This window comes from Pyrus communis, chromosome 3 (assembly GCF_963583255.1).
Source record: "Pyrus communis chromosome 3, drPyrComm1.1, whole genome shotgun sequence".
NCBI classification, from domain to species: domain Eukaryota; kingdom Viridiplantae; phylum Streptophyta; class Magnoliopsida; order Rosales; family Rosaceae; genus Pyrus; species Pyrus communis.
The window spans coordinates 29,546,269-29,559,277 of NC_084805.1; the positions used below are offsets into that span (position 1 = coordinate 29,546,269).

The 13,009-nt window shown below is 35.9% G+C and overlaps 1 protein-coding gene across 1 annotated transcript; it reads left to right on the forward strand.

Annotated features, from left to right (window-relative positions):
* Window positions 1-10,771: 10,771 nt before the first annotated feature.
* LOC137728030 (protein S40-5-like) lies at window positions 10,772-11,972 on the forward strand. Its single transcript, XM_068466905.1, has one exon. The coding sequence runs from the start codon at window positions 10,921-10,923 to the stop codon at window positions 11,536-11,538; it is 618 nt and encodes a 205-aa protein (XP_068323006.1). The 5' UTR covers window positions 10,772-10,920; the 3' UTR covers window positions 11,539-11,972.
* The last annotated feature ends 1,037 nt before the right edge of the window (window positions 11,973-13,009 follow it).

Sequence of the window (13,009 nt, forward strand, 5' to 3'; positions counted from 1 at the left end):
CCAGCAAATACTAGCATCTCAGAAAACAACTTAATAATATGTAAGATTGACTCAAATTGTCACGCAAGGGGCTGTAGCGTCACCTTTGCTTGTACTATTAAAAGGACCCTTTTACATTACATTTTGGCATTATATTAATGTGTCCTTCCTTGTTCATGATCTGAGCTTTTTTTATTTATTATTTATTTCATATTAGGCTAAGAGGATGCTCAAAAATCTTCTTCTGATATGTGATGATTTTTATGCACCATTTACCCCTGCTTTTTATAAAAGAAAGTTGAATAGTTTTTATGAATCTGATGAATGTAGATGATTCAATTCTAAGTTTGATCAATTTGTATTTTGTCACCTTCAGTTTCAGTCACGGCAATTCAAGAGCCAGCCAAATGGCCATGCCTATGACCAGAAGGGGCCATGACCATTGGAGAAGATGAGGTTGTCACTTCTCCAGAGGCGCCAACCCTTTCTTCTCATATGGCCATGGGCCCTCCCTGGCCATGGATCTGGACCTCCTCTCATCTTTCTGCTTGATCATGATAATTGACGTGTGTTTAGCATGGTCAACAAAGAGGACTTCGCGCGGGTTAAAAGCACACCACAAAGTCGCACACAAATGTCCTATTGATTTTCCTTATTAACACTAAGATTTGTCAATTGTAGCATATGAAAATAAGGGTCTTTCCCGCAGAAGATCGTTTTATCTAACTACTTAAAATGTCACAAAAACTGGGCTGCTGTCCCCACTGACCAGCCACCGAAAAATAATTATTAGACTGAATTACACTTATCTAAAGTCTACGAAATTTTATATACAGATACTAGACACACAGAGCTACACTCACACAAATTTTTGGGATTTTTGGAGTTGATTTGCTGTTTAAATTAAATCGAACAAAAACAGAACAGAGACAGATTTTTGAGTAGTTCGCAAATTAAGAAAAACGAGTTAGGGGAATTGCTATCCACCACCAAATAATCGTGCAAACATGTTATATTTCATTCAAATTCCTTTCATTTCCGGATGAAGATGCTCAAGTTGGCTCAATGTTAGAACCCAACCTATTACTCTTTCTTATGTAATATGTTAAGAGAATGGCGTTTTCAACTTAACTTAGTCCCTAACATGCAATCTAGAATGGTGTGTTCATAGATTTAACAAGTAGAAATCATTAAGAACGAAAAGAGTTTGAGTCATCACAAAGCATCGTAAGTACTAGCGTTGTCTTACTTATCCTAGAAATTGATTCACATGTTAATCGCAATTAACAAGTACTACTCTAGAACATATGTAGGTCCTCATTTGACAAGGGCAGGCACACACATATTCATAGCATTAGAATCCTAGATATGCTTACTAAGTATGCATCCGTAGAAAACACAAAAAGAATTCATCAATGAGACAAGTAGTGAACCAATTTTCATCCATTCGTAAAAGTAATTCAAACGAAATGTCATAACAAACTTGCAATCATATTCGGGGCTTCAAAACAGCCCCTAACTACTAAAAATTAGTTACACATAATTCTCAAATTAAACCAAAAGAAAGATATGAGTTTGAGAAGATAAAACCGAGAGAAGAGAATGCCAAGATTTCCTTCTTCCTTTCCTTCCTACCCCAACGCAGCAGCCAAGATTTCATTCTTCCTTTCCTTCCTTCCCCAACGCAGCAGCCTTTTCTTTTTTCCTTGCTTCCTTCCTTGTTTTTCTATATTTTTTTTTCACCCTTTTTCTCCCCCTTTGCTGCTGCAACCTGTAGGTCTTTTTTTTTTTTTTTGAACACCAGATACCATATCATAAAAGGCCTACAGAGAGGCAATCATACATACAATAAACAGGCAGTGACAATGGGTAAACCACAGAGACCCCTCCACCAAGTAGAGGTGTCACCCCTAGCACCACCAAATCAAATTAATGAGGACAAGGTAGTCCGTCATTATTCAATACAAAGACCAACGAAGATGGGGGCCTAACGACCCAAACGACATCACTCATCTCCGTAAAACCACCCGATGCAATCTTGTGAGCCACGCCATTAGCAGAACGGGGCACCCAAGACCATCGGCAATCAAAGAACTTCCCCCCAAGTTGTTTAACCCGAGCCAGCACCGGGAATGCCTCCCAACTACCCCTAAACCTGTAGGTCTTTTCTTCTTTTCTGCTGCCACAGTTTTTTCTCCATAACTCCCCCCACTAACAGTCATTTAGTGATGACAATAAGTGGGAGGAAATGCTAAAACAATTGTAACTCTTTGGGCAGCCTTTATGCCCATTACTCTCACTTAATTTTTCATTTCCTCTGATATTTGAATAGGTGTTAGCTGGCTTGTTCTTGGCTGCATCAGTTTTGGCTGTTAGTTTTATGGGATTTATTGCTTTCAATGCTTTATTGTCAGTTACAAACTGCTCAGCCTCCTGGGAACCTTTCAGTGTTAGAACGACCATAACTTTTTCTAGAAAAATGATATTAACAATCCGCGAAATGCTCCAGAAAATAGACATCCGTAGCTTTCCAAGCATATAAGGCTCATTCTCTAATTCATTCTGAGCTGTCCGCAACTTTCTTCCAAAGTCAGCTGACCTGCACAGGCAGTTTTGAAGAATTTATTACTTAGAATTCCACTTGTGTTATTTTTCTTTTCTTTACTTGACAAATCCTACAAAACACAAAAACAAAGGAAATAACACAAAAATATAAGGAACTAACTAAGAAAAGACAAGTGAATTTGATATAAAATATATATAAATATGAGCTTATCAGTCAACAAAGAGGACTTCCGTGGGTTAAAGCCAGAACTACTAGGCGTGTTAAGATTGTATTCATATACGTACAAGAAATTAGAGTGGTTCAACTTACTTTAATTGTACTGTATTCACTTAGTAGTATACTTTGTATTGGTTTTGTTTGCAAAAAGTTGGGCACACTCTAAGATGTTAATTATCTTGAAATTTAAAGCCTCTAAAACTTTATAACGGAGATTAGTTTTAAATGAAAATGGCTTGTTTATGTAGACTTCTTAATTAACTTATAATTTAATTTCATATGTTGAAACATTAGGGTTATATATTGACGATGGTGAATAATTGCATAGAAGAGGAATATCAGCAACTTTATCTTTTTGCACCTTTGCTTTTTACATTTTATATTTATTTTTAAGATCATATAATTAAATTGTTACTTAATACTATACTACGGTCTAATGGTTTCTTCTTCATTTGTAAATGAGAGGTTTTATGTCCGATTTTTGTTGAAGATGAAATAGAACCAAACTCATAATATAATATTGTATGTATTAAAAAAAAATCCTATAATTAAACTTGATAATCGAAACCATTTAATTTGTGCACCACTTTGTAAAGAATAGAAGTTATCAAAATAAAAAGAATTAGTCGTGACAAATATAATTAGCTAGCTGATATTCATGCCAAACTACTTGCTAAAAACACAAAATAAGGCAGGTTGGCGCTTTATCGTAGTGGCGGAAAGTAATCATGTTTATGCACTAATCGCATGTAAGATTTCCACTTATTCCCTTCCCTCCTAATAAATAGTCTTTGTTGGCTTGCTCGATCTCTTTTCCTTCACTGAAAATTTTCCCAAATGGTTATTTCCAGGTAAGGTTTTTCAGAGACCCTCGTTTTGAGCTTGTCGTGGGACTATTGTTTGTACTGGCGTTCCTTTGCCCTTGATTATAATACTACCTCCCCACACACACACACACACACACTTATGCTGTGGCTCTACTTAAAAATAAAATACAAATTAAGAATTTAGTTGAGATTATGATCATAAACAAATTGAGCATGGGTAGGGTTTGGTTCATCCTCTGATGATTGACATTTTGTGGATCGAGAGAAGACTACGATCGATGCCCAGGAAAACTCGATCAATCATTCGTTTTGGAAGAACAAGAGCCGTGGTCTACGGTTCATGATTGTACAAACAATGATCCCACCAGCTGATGATCAAGAAAAAAGGACTTGCCACTTGCCACTTGCCACTTGCCAGCATTGTCACAACCACAAGGCTTTGGCATCTGGCATCGATCATGTCATGCAAGTGGGACGACCGATCGAGCATTTTCATCACCGACAACCTCCTAAAAGTATAGGTATACTTTCTTTCAACTGTCGTTACAAAACTGGCAAACTGCACACACCAAATATACAATATTTTTCACTTGAAATCATCGATCTTGATCACGTGGAAAAATTAGGGGGAAATGATTTCGTACACTATTTAATCTACATGCATAATGTTGTTTATTTTTGGCCTTGGATAATTATTTAGCATAACCAGTGTTCAAAAAGAGAAAAATGGTGTGCCGAATTTATTTCTAAAGAGAGAAGCAATGACTTGGCTAGCCCCAACATCAACATTCATGATTGTAACAACTCAAACAATAGAAAACGATCGCTCCTCTTAATCGTTTGAGGCATATACGTAAAAAACAGCCTACCACCTCAGCTTGCTGCCAATCAATCAACAATAATAATGTTCACTATAAAATTTTCTCAGCATTAAATTTTTGTGGTAAACTCCCTCTTGAAAAATGGTAGAGTGTGACCTCTATTTCCTTCTATCTCTGCAGGTTGAAAAAAGTTGTGACGGAGATATTTGATGGATTATCTTCCAAACTTTGCCTCCATAATTTTCGTTGCAAAAATCTTTCTATTTCGATTCGCTCGCTTTCCCTGGTTTTTTTCTTTACATGCATGTGAGGAATCGAACTCGTACCTATATATATCTTAATCTTAACTACACCTTATCTTCATGTGTTTTCATTTAATAATTAAGTTGCGATTTCGTTACTAAACTAACACAGAACCTTGATTGAAAAATCTTACAACCCAGTTGAACATCTCAAGTGGATATGGTAATTTTGCTCCAATAGTTGGCAACTTGGCAGCAAAATTATCTGGTACTTCATGCAACTTGTCATTCAACTTGGCGCACCAGTTGGCCAAACGTCACAACGATGAAGGGATGTAACAGGCTAAAAGCCAACAAAACAAACCAAGCATCTTGTAAAAAGGGAACATAATTTACGCTGATCTTCTTCTTAGATTTACAGCTTTCAAGTGTGCATGATGATACAATTTTGATCCTGCAAGAAAACAGAAGGGACGATCAAATATGTTATCTTTTTTAACTTTTCACAACATATAAGTCATTGTAATGGTATTTAAATATAATCATACAATGTTATGCGAGAAATTTAAAATGCATAATAGTATACTATTAGCTTGAGATACTAGTTTGAGGTTTGATTCATCGTAAAGCTCCAAGTTAAGACAAAGGATAAGTTAATAACTTTGATAATTTTAACTTGAGCAACAAAAGTTTGATGGCGCTGCAACTACAATATTATTACATAGTATCTCTTGTGCACGAATAACATGTCTTGACGACAGACAGAAATTTACTCTGAATTTTTGTCCGGAGTAAACAAAACAGGCAATTCAAATTATTCAAATTCCAACCTAACACTCAGGTTCGGACACTAACATCTGGTGAGGATTCAAATTCCAACCTGACAACGCAAAGCCTCCTCTACTTCCCGACAAACCTCCAACAAAACCTTTCTGATTCTTCTCTTTTATAATTTTGTGTTAGTGCAAGAATCTCATGTTATATTAATCCTAAAGGCGTGACGTTTTCCTACCTTAACAATATAATATCCATGATTCTTATCCCTGCTCCCTAGTACAATGATTCCTCAACCATTTGATCCTCTAGATCTAATTAACAAATCAAATATATATGAGCATGGCCTCATCACATAATAATTTAAATACCGAATCAAGAAAAATCTTAGATGTAACCGTTTCACTATTTTATTTTTTCACTCTTTTAAGTTGTGAAAGGGAGATAATACAACAGTTACATGAAAGATTGATAAAATCTCTCCTAAAATTGAATTTAAACAAAACCAACTTGACAAGATATATTATTGTTACGTGAGATTATGTTATATTTATGTGGCTAAAGCACTTATTGCGTTACCAAATCACATGATAAGCGTTTTTAAATTATATGACGAGTGTTGTAGTAAACACTTCAAGATGTATCCCTAGGAAATATTCTCTCCATCTCGACACTCATTAGGGTTTTCAATTATTTGTTTTAATTCATTTTGTTTATGAAAGGGGTGGTGGTGGCTGATTAATTAGTGGCAGGTGGGATTCTGATTCTTATTTTCTTACATAATTGACACACTCACACGCACCAAAACAAATGTTGCAATGCATGACGTGATATGGACGGTTGTGATGTGTGTTGTCATGCTCGATATAAAAAGGAAACCATTGGCGGGGGGAAATGCAAGTTTTAGTCTTTTTTGTACTTGTCAAATATTCCAATTTTATTACCGTCATTGGATGGCTTATAAACTACATGGTACTGCGGTACATGCTTAGATTGCCTGAAAATGTTAGGGTCAGTTGCGAACGAGCAGTAATGTTTCTTTTTTCGGAGGATAAAACGTGAAGTTTGCATACATCAACCATTAAAAAACTGTACAATCGTGCACTCACGATAGAGTGTAGCAAAATCTTAATTTGAGTTTGTTTGAAACTATTTAGCGAAATCTTAATTATTTACCGTTGTAACAATTTCATTTCCAAGTGAAGCTAAGCAGCATAGGATACTTGATTGCAATGGGAGGTCCATCACAAGGCAGTTTTAGCCTTTCAGGTACTTGGGGACGGGGTGCATCACAAGTGAACCCATCTCCACGGGCCATGGGACATGGCTAGCGGGTCCCGGACAAGGTCGGGTCATTGATAACCCAGGGGTCCCTCACCGCAGAAGAATCCCACACAATAAGGCCGGTATAAGGGAGAGGGATCCTCAATAGTACCTTACAAAAGGGCAGGGGGTCCTCCATTTGATATATATGGAACATCATCAATCCTTATCCTCCCATAACCCAAGTGGATAACAAATGCAACTTTTTATGTTAAAAATCAAATGACGTGATTTATTAAATTTTATAAATAGCGAGTTTGATGTTAATTTATTTTTTTAATTTTTTTAATATAAATATATTTTAAATATAATAAGATAAATCAATGATGTTATCATGAAAATGAGTGTGTATAGAAAGTTAACATAGCCATGATACTTAACAATAAACTACTACGGGTAGTTAGTGGTTGGAAATGAATTTCAGGTCCGTATTTCACACGGTATATTTTTAGTTCAATTCTTAACGCTAATAAATCATATGATGGTGGCCAGAGGGAGACTGAAATGCTTTTGTGAGTCTTCCAGACTCTCGAAATGATGAACTGTCGTTACGAAGCCACTAACTAGTCTCCTTTTACAAAACAAAAATGGTACTTTAACAATAAACTTGATTGATGCCGTACTTTCTATGCAATTTTCATTTGTTAATCATTTGAGAAAAAAAATTTACATTATGATTGTCTGATAATGTGGATGCACATGCTACTCTTACAAAGGAACGTGTCCTCTTACATTTGAGTATCATCTAGCCCATGTAAGTACAACATGCAACTCACAAGGCATGTGTGAGAGTGATACAATCAGCTACATGATCATATTGCCTTATAAAAAATTTTCTCACGCGTTTTATAATATTTGTATTATAACTTTGGTGGAATTGATGGATATGTGCTAACATATGCACAGCACAAAGCCATGATAAAATTTTGGACATTCTTCGTTGCAATGTGCACCATACACTCATAATCATAAGTCATAATATTTTTAAGAATACAATATGGTCAACAGGTTCTAGAATTGTTTTATTATAATATCGAGCATAAGTACACTTCTTTTCAGTCAAATTGCACAAATTAGTGATTCGAGCATGATTACTTTATTAGTATATTTCCAACTTCGTGATAAACTAACCATAAGGTGGTTTAGTAGTTGGGAACAAATTTTAGGTTTGTATCTTATATGGTATGTTCTAAATTCGATTATTGGCGTTAGTGAATCATACGATGATGATTAGGAGAGAAATGTCTATGTATGTCTTTCTAACCTCCGAAAGTGCTTGCATAATATTTAATCAGTTTTGTCTCTTGACAACTGATAATATTAGTTCAATAACAATCGCAAACGGGTAATACTAGGGAGACTAAATTTGCAGACAAAATTTACAAACTAAATGATGTGTTACAAATAAGAATGAACAGATTTACCAACTCTTAAGTAATGATCCAATCATCACATTTCATGTCATTTAATTTATAAAATTTTATTTACAAGTTTAATCTCTCTATCATTACCCACGCAAACACAAATTTCCATTCTTTAAAACGGAAACTTTATGTTTCTTAAAGTAAACCGAAATTTCAAAGGAATTATTTATAAAATAAAATAAAAAATGAAAAACCCTTATATAATTGGATGTGATTTGATCAGCTCCATCAAATATGGGCCTTCCAAAAACGACAAGTCCTTGTTGGACCCCACTATTGTATTTTGGACCGTCCAATGTGGCCTTCACAAACACTTTGCATTTCTATCCTAAGTGGAGATTTAATTAATTTAACCCCAACACTAAACTTGATTAAAACCCCTTAACCATCAATTATGCATACGCTAATCTTCTGTTCACCATCAGTAGCCATCCCCCACTAACATCCTCAACCATTTATTTACTTATTTTTTACTGAAGATATTATTTGGCTGGTCACTGTCCATCCACGTGGCATGGACGAAACCCCGAAAGCTGGACCCGCTCGCTAGTGTAGAGGGAATACCGAAGTGGACGGTTTGTAGCTTCGCATACGAGAGCGCGGAACGAGATTATTTATTTATTATTTGTATACATGCCGATATTTAAGGCTGGTTTGGTATTGCTGTGCTTTGAAAAATAACTGCTTCTGCTGTGCTGTGAGAATAAGCAGCTGTGAAATAAAGCAGCAGAGTGTTTGGTAAACTTTTTTGTAAAAGTGCTTTTGAAAAAAAAAAACAGTATTAGAGTGTTTGGTAAACTTTTATGTAAAACAGATGTGAAAAAAAACCGGTTTTTCAAAGCTGGGTTTTGCAGCTTCTTGTTTTTGGCTTTTTTTCATCCAAAACTGTGTAAAAAAGCTGAAGTTGAGTGTTTACCAAACACAAAAACAGCTCCTAGCTTTTTTTGATAGCAGCTTTTATCAGAATCACCTCAGTACCAAACCAGGTCTAACTAAATTGAGAATAAGTTGCTCATCTGCATTAAAATCTTTCTGTCTTAATTTAGATTAAACTTTTGCTTAAACAAAAAATTAAGATTAAATTAATTAAAGGGTAAATTATAATTTGCACACTTGTATTTAGTTGAATTGGAACTTCACACATCATTCTTTTATTTTATTTTTTAATTTATTGTTATGGGAACGGGTTCAAAATTATTACAATAATTTTGAATTCGGGAGGCATAGGTGAAAATCTAATACCCTATCCAATAAGATATTAGCTGCAATGCCATATATCTATTAAAGTATTCATTAATTTAACCGTTAATTGATGATGTCACAATCCAACATGTTTACTGACATAGCCATCAATCTTACAACCAATTTCATTTTCTCCTTCCCTCCCATCGCTTCTGTATCTCTATTTTCCTTACTTCAGTTGTCAATGTTCAAGCTGTAATTTACCCCTTAAAAAATTGGTAGTCCATTTAAAGTTGAACACTGTTATTTATTTATTTTAAATATTAGCAATCTGAATTATTACTTTCGTATTTTGTTTAGGCTATTGTTCATTATCTTTAATGAGGTTACAATTCACTACTACTTAAAAACAAAAAAAACCAACTGATGATTTCGTTACAACAGTCCATTATTTTGATAATCGAAAAGACTCACAGAGGTATTTCAACTTTCTTTTAGCCACCATCGTGTGATTCTCCAATGCTAGAAAACAAAAATAAAAACGTGACGTATAAAATATGAACCTAAAATTCGTCGACAACCACTTAGCAAACAAATCACACTAAAACAATTGTTTCTGGTCGAATTTTGATCAAGCACAAAAATAACTGGAATTGTTAAAGTTTTAATACTTCATATCGATAAGTTAAAAAATTGCAGCGGCCTCATACCTCATAGGTGTATTTAGTAATTAGTTGTTATGATTTTACATGAACATAAGAAATTGGTTTCCATTTTAACTCGGGGAAAGTAAAGATCAACACCTCCCCACGTGTTGGCGGGAGCGCGTATATTGGAAGAATTACCCCCATTGAAATTTTCCTATTTTTTAATGTTTCCTGAACCTGTTGCTATTTTTAAACTAGAACGGATCCTCTCCAGAGCTAATCAAATAATCAGGGCCGCATAAATTGAATTCAAAAGTTTTTATTAATTCATTTTACTGGCTCATTACACACAACTGACGATCTTGATTTGACTTGCACATCAATCAACGATCCAGATTGTTTGATGAAAAGCTTCGACTGCTTAGCTTTGGAGAGGATCCTTTCTCTTTTTTAACATCACCGTCATAAATTTTCGAGTAGAATTCTCTCTTTTTCAAATTTTGTCTTTTTCGGGTCCTTCTTTTACTATTATTTTCTTCCTCTACAACAGTAATAATTAAATATTTATGTAACTTAATCTTGACCGTTTAAATAAAAATAAATTAAAAAAAAACAAAACAAAATATTGGAAAAGAGAAAATTCTACCGCATTTGAGAGGTTATCATAAAGAAATTGCGTACAAAATGACGCCCAAATTCAAATGAAATGAATTATTTGTTTGTGTGTGATTTTCTGGGGAATGCTATATATCTACTATATATATACATGTCAACCCCTCCAGTTCCCAGCTTATGCGTAAGCCTATAATATATTGAGGGCCGATGGAATTGTGAATTGGTTTCGTGGCGTCTCTCCTTTCCTCAATTGGGTCGCCGGAAATTCTCGATTCCGGGACCTGAATCCGATTGATTATGACATATGGCGAAGGGCCGGAAACTGACGCAGAGCCGCAGCGAACGGTTGCTCGGGACCTACAGCAGCTACAGCCACGCCCATGACTCGCCGGAGCTCGGCGAGGACGATGTCTGGTCGATGGTCAACAGCGTCGACGAGAGGGAGGACCACGAAAACGAGGACTCGCAGGGCGAGTGGAGCCCACACGCCTTCCCGGAGAGCAACGGTGGTATTCAGGCAAGGAGGGGCCGCCGAATTGCCAGAGACGATCGCAACGTGGGCGGGCTGTCATTGGCGTTTGACGATTCTGGCAAGACGGTGTCGTCGCCTCGGGTCGTGCACCAGTTCCGCGGACACGACAGCGTGGCGTCCCCACGTGGGCACCACGTGGCCACGTCAGCTCCCGTGAACGTGCCGGACTGGAGCAAGATTCTCCGGGTCGACTCAGTGGACTCGCTGTATGAAATGGGCGACGGCTTAGATGGCAATGACTCGGAGATGATTCCCCCACACGAGTACCTGGCGCGAGAGTCCACGCGCGGGGCAACGTCGGTTTTCGAAGGCATAGGGCGAACCTTGAAGGGACGGGACATGAGGCGGGTCAGGGATGCGGTGTGGAGCCGGACCGGGTTTGATGGATAATCTGCGGTGGATAGTGTTATCCACTTACCCATTTTTACTTCTCACACACTTCTCTCAATTTTGGTCGTCAGATCGAATAAATTGAAGAAGATCAATGATCAATAATCACCAAACATGTATGGAAAGTAAAAATAGGTGTATAAATAGTACTACCCTTGTCATAGAAACTTAAGGAGGTTTAATATTGTGAAAAATTATGGATTTCAGATGTAGAGGAGTATAATTATTGTTGTGAATTGGTAAGTTTCGATGGGCAATGATTCAGCTGCGTCGGATCTAGTCGGACTTGGCTGCGAGTGAGCCCAATTTGCCCAAAACATTGAATTTTTAATGTGGGAAGTTAGACCCTTATTGCTCTTTTTTCTGTAATGAGTTGAATTTTCGAAATCAATTTGTGTTAAGTAAAACAAAATTGGTACTCTCATTTTGCACTCAGAAGTATTTTATTTTGGATAACGTTGTTTGAACACAGAAATTAACATACTTGTTAACATACACTGTCCAATAGAAATGAATTTCATTGTCGTATGTCGAGTCCACGTGTCAAAATGCCTGAATAAATATATCAATTTTGTGCAACTAAATAACATTACTCTAGTCTTATGAACCTCAGTTCTCAAAAATTGGTTAATTACAATAGAAGTCTTGATTATTTTTGTAAATTCCTTATTTCTTTTTCTATCAAAACATGTTTTCATGAAAAAAAAAATATCCGACCTAAACATGTTTATTTTATTCCTTGAATTTTTTAACATCAATTGAGTTAAGAAGAAATAATACCATTGAGATCTTGTAATCATTACACTAAAAGTTGCTCGATCTTCGTTCAACTGTTTAAGCTTATCAAATACTAGTGAATTGAAATGCGGCCAATTACATATTTGTGTATAGAGAATCAAAGTTCACACCATCTACACTTGCTAACTAACACCTATAAAAACCTTTCTTAAACTCTTAACAAAAACCTAATCTTAAGACTTAAATTATACTTTATTAGTTGATTAGTGTCTCCAACACTTATAAACCTAAACTATACTTCGCTAACTTCAACTTCTTATTTACCCTGTTAAATGAAAATTGATTAAAATTAGGTATTGTTAATTAACATGATTAATTAACTTTAGATTAATGATGAATCACATGATACATCTTGAGTTTGACTCCTAACAATGACAAATCACACTATAATAATAAGAGAAATACTGAAACACCTCAATCAATTTTCTTGGCTCTCCAAACAGTGACACCAGCTAATCTCTCTTTTTTGAAAGAAAATATCAATGATGTGTGGTTTGATTTCAGCCACAGATACATATACATATGTGTGTGTGTGTGTGTGTGTGTGAGATATCCAAAGCGTAGTGTTGAATCCAAAAATTCGGAAGTCGAGTCACTTATTAGGTAGTGTCGAGATTTTAATGGCGGGAAGACAAAGTAAAAGCAATGGCTCTCATTCCTTGGGAGTTGTGAC

Excerpts from the sequence above, each read along its gene's own strand:
- LOC137728030 (XM_068466905.1), top strand. The coding sequence starts at position 10,921 with ATGGCGAAGGGCCGGAAACTGACGCAGAGCCGCAGCGAACGGTTGCTC.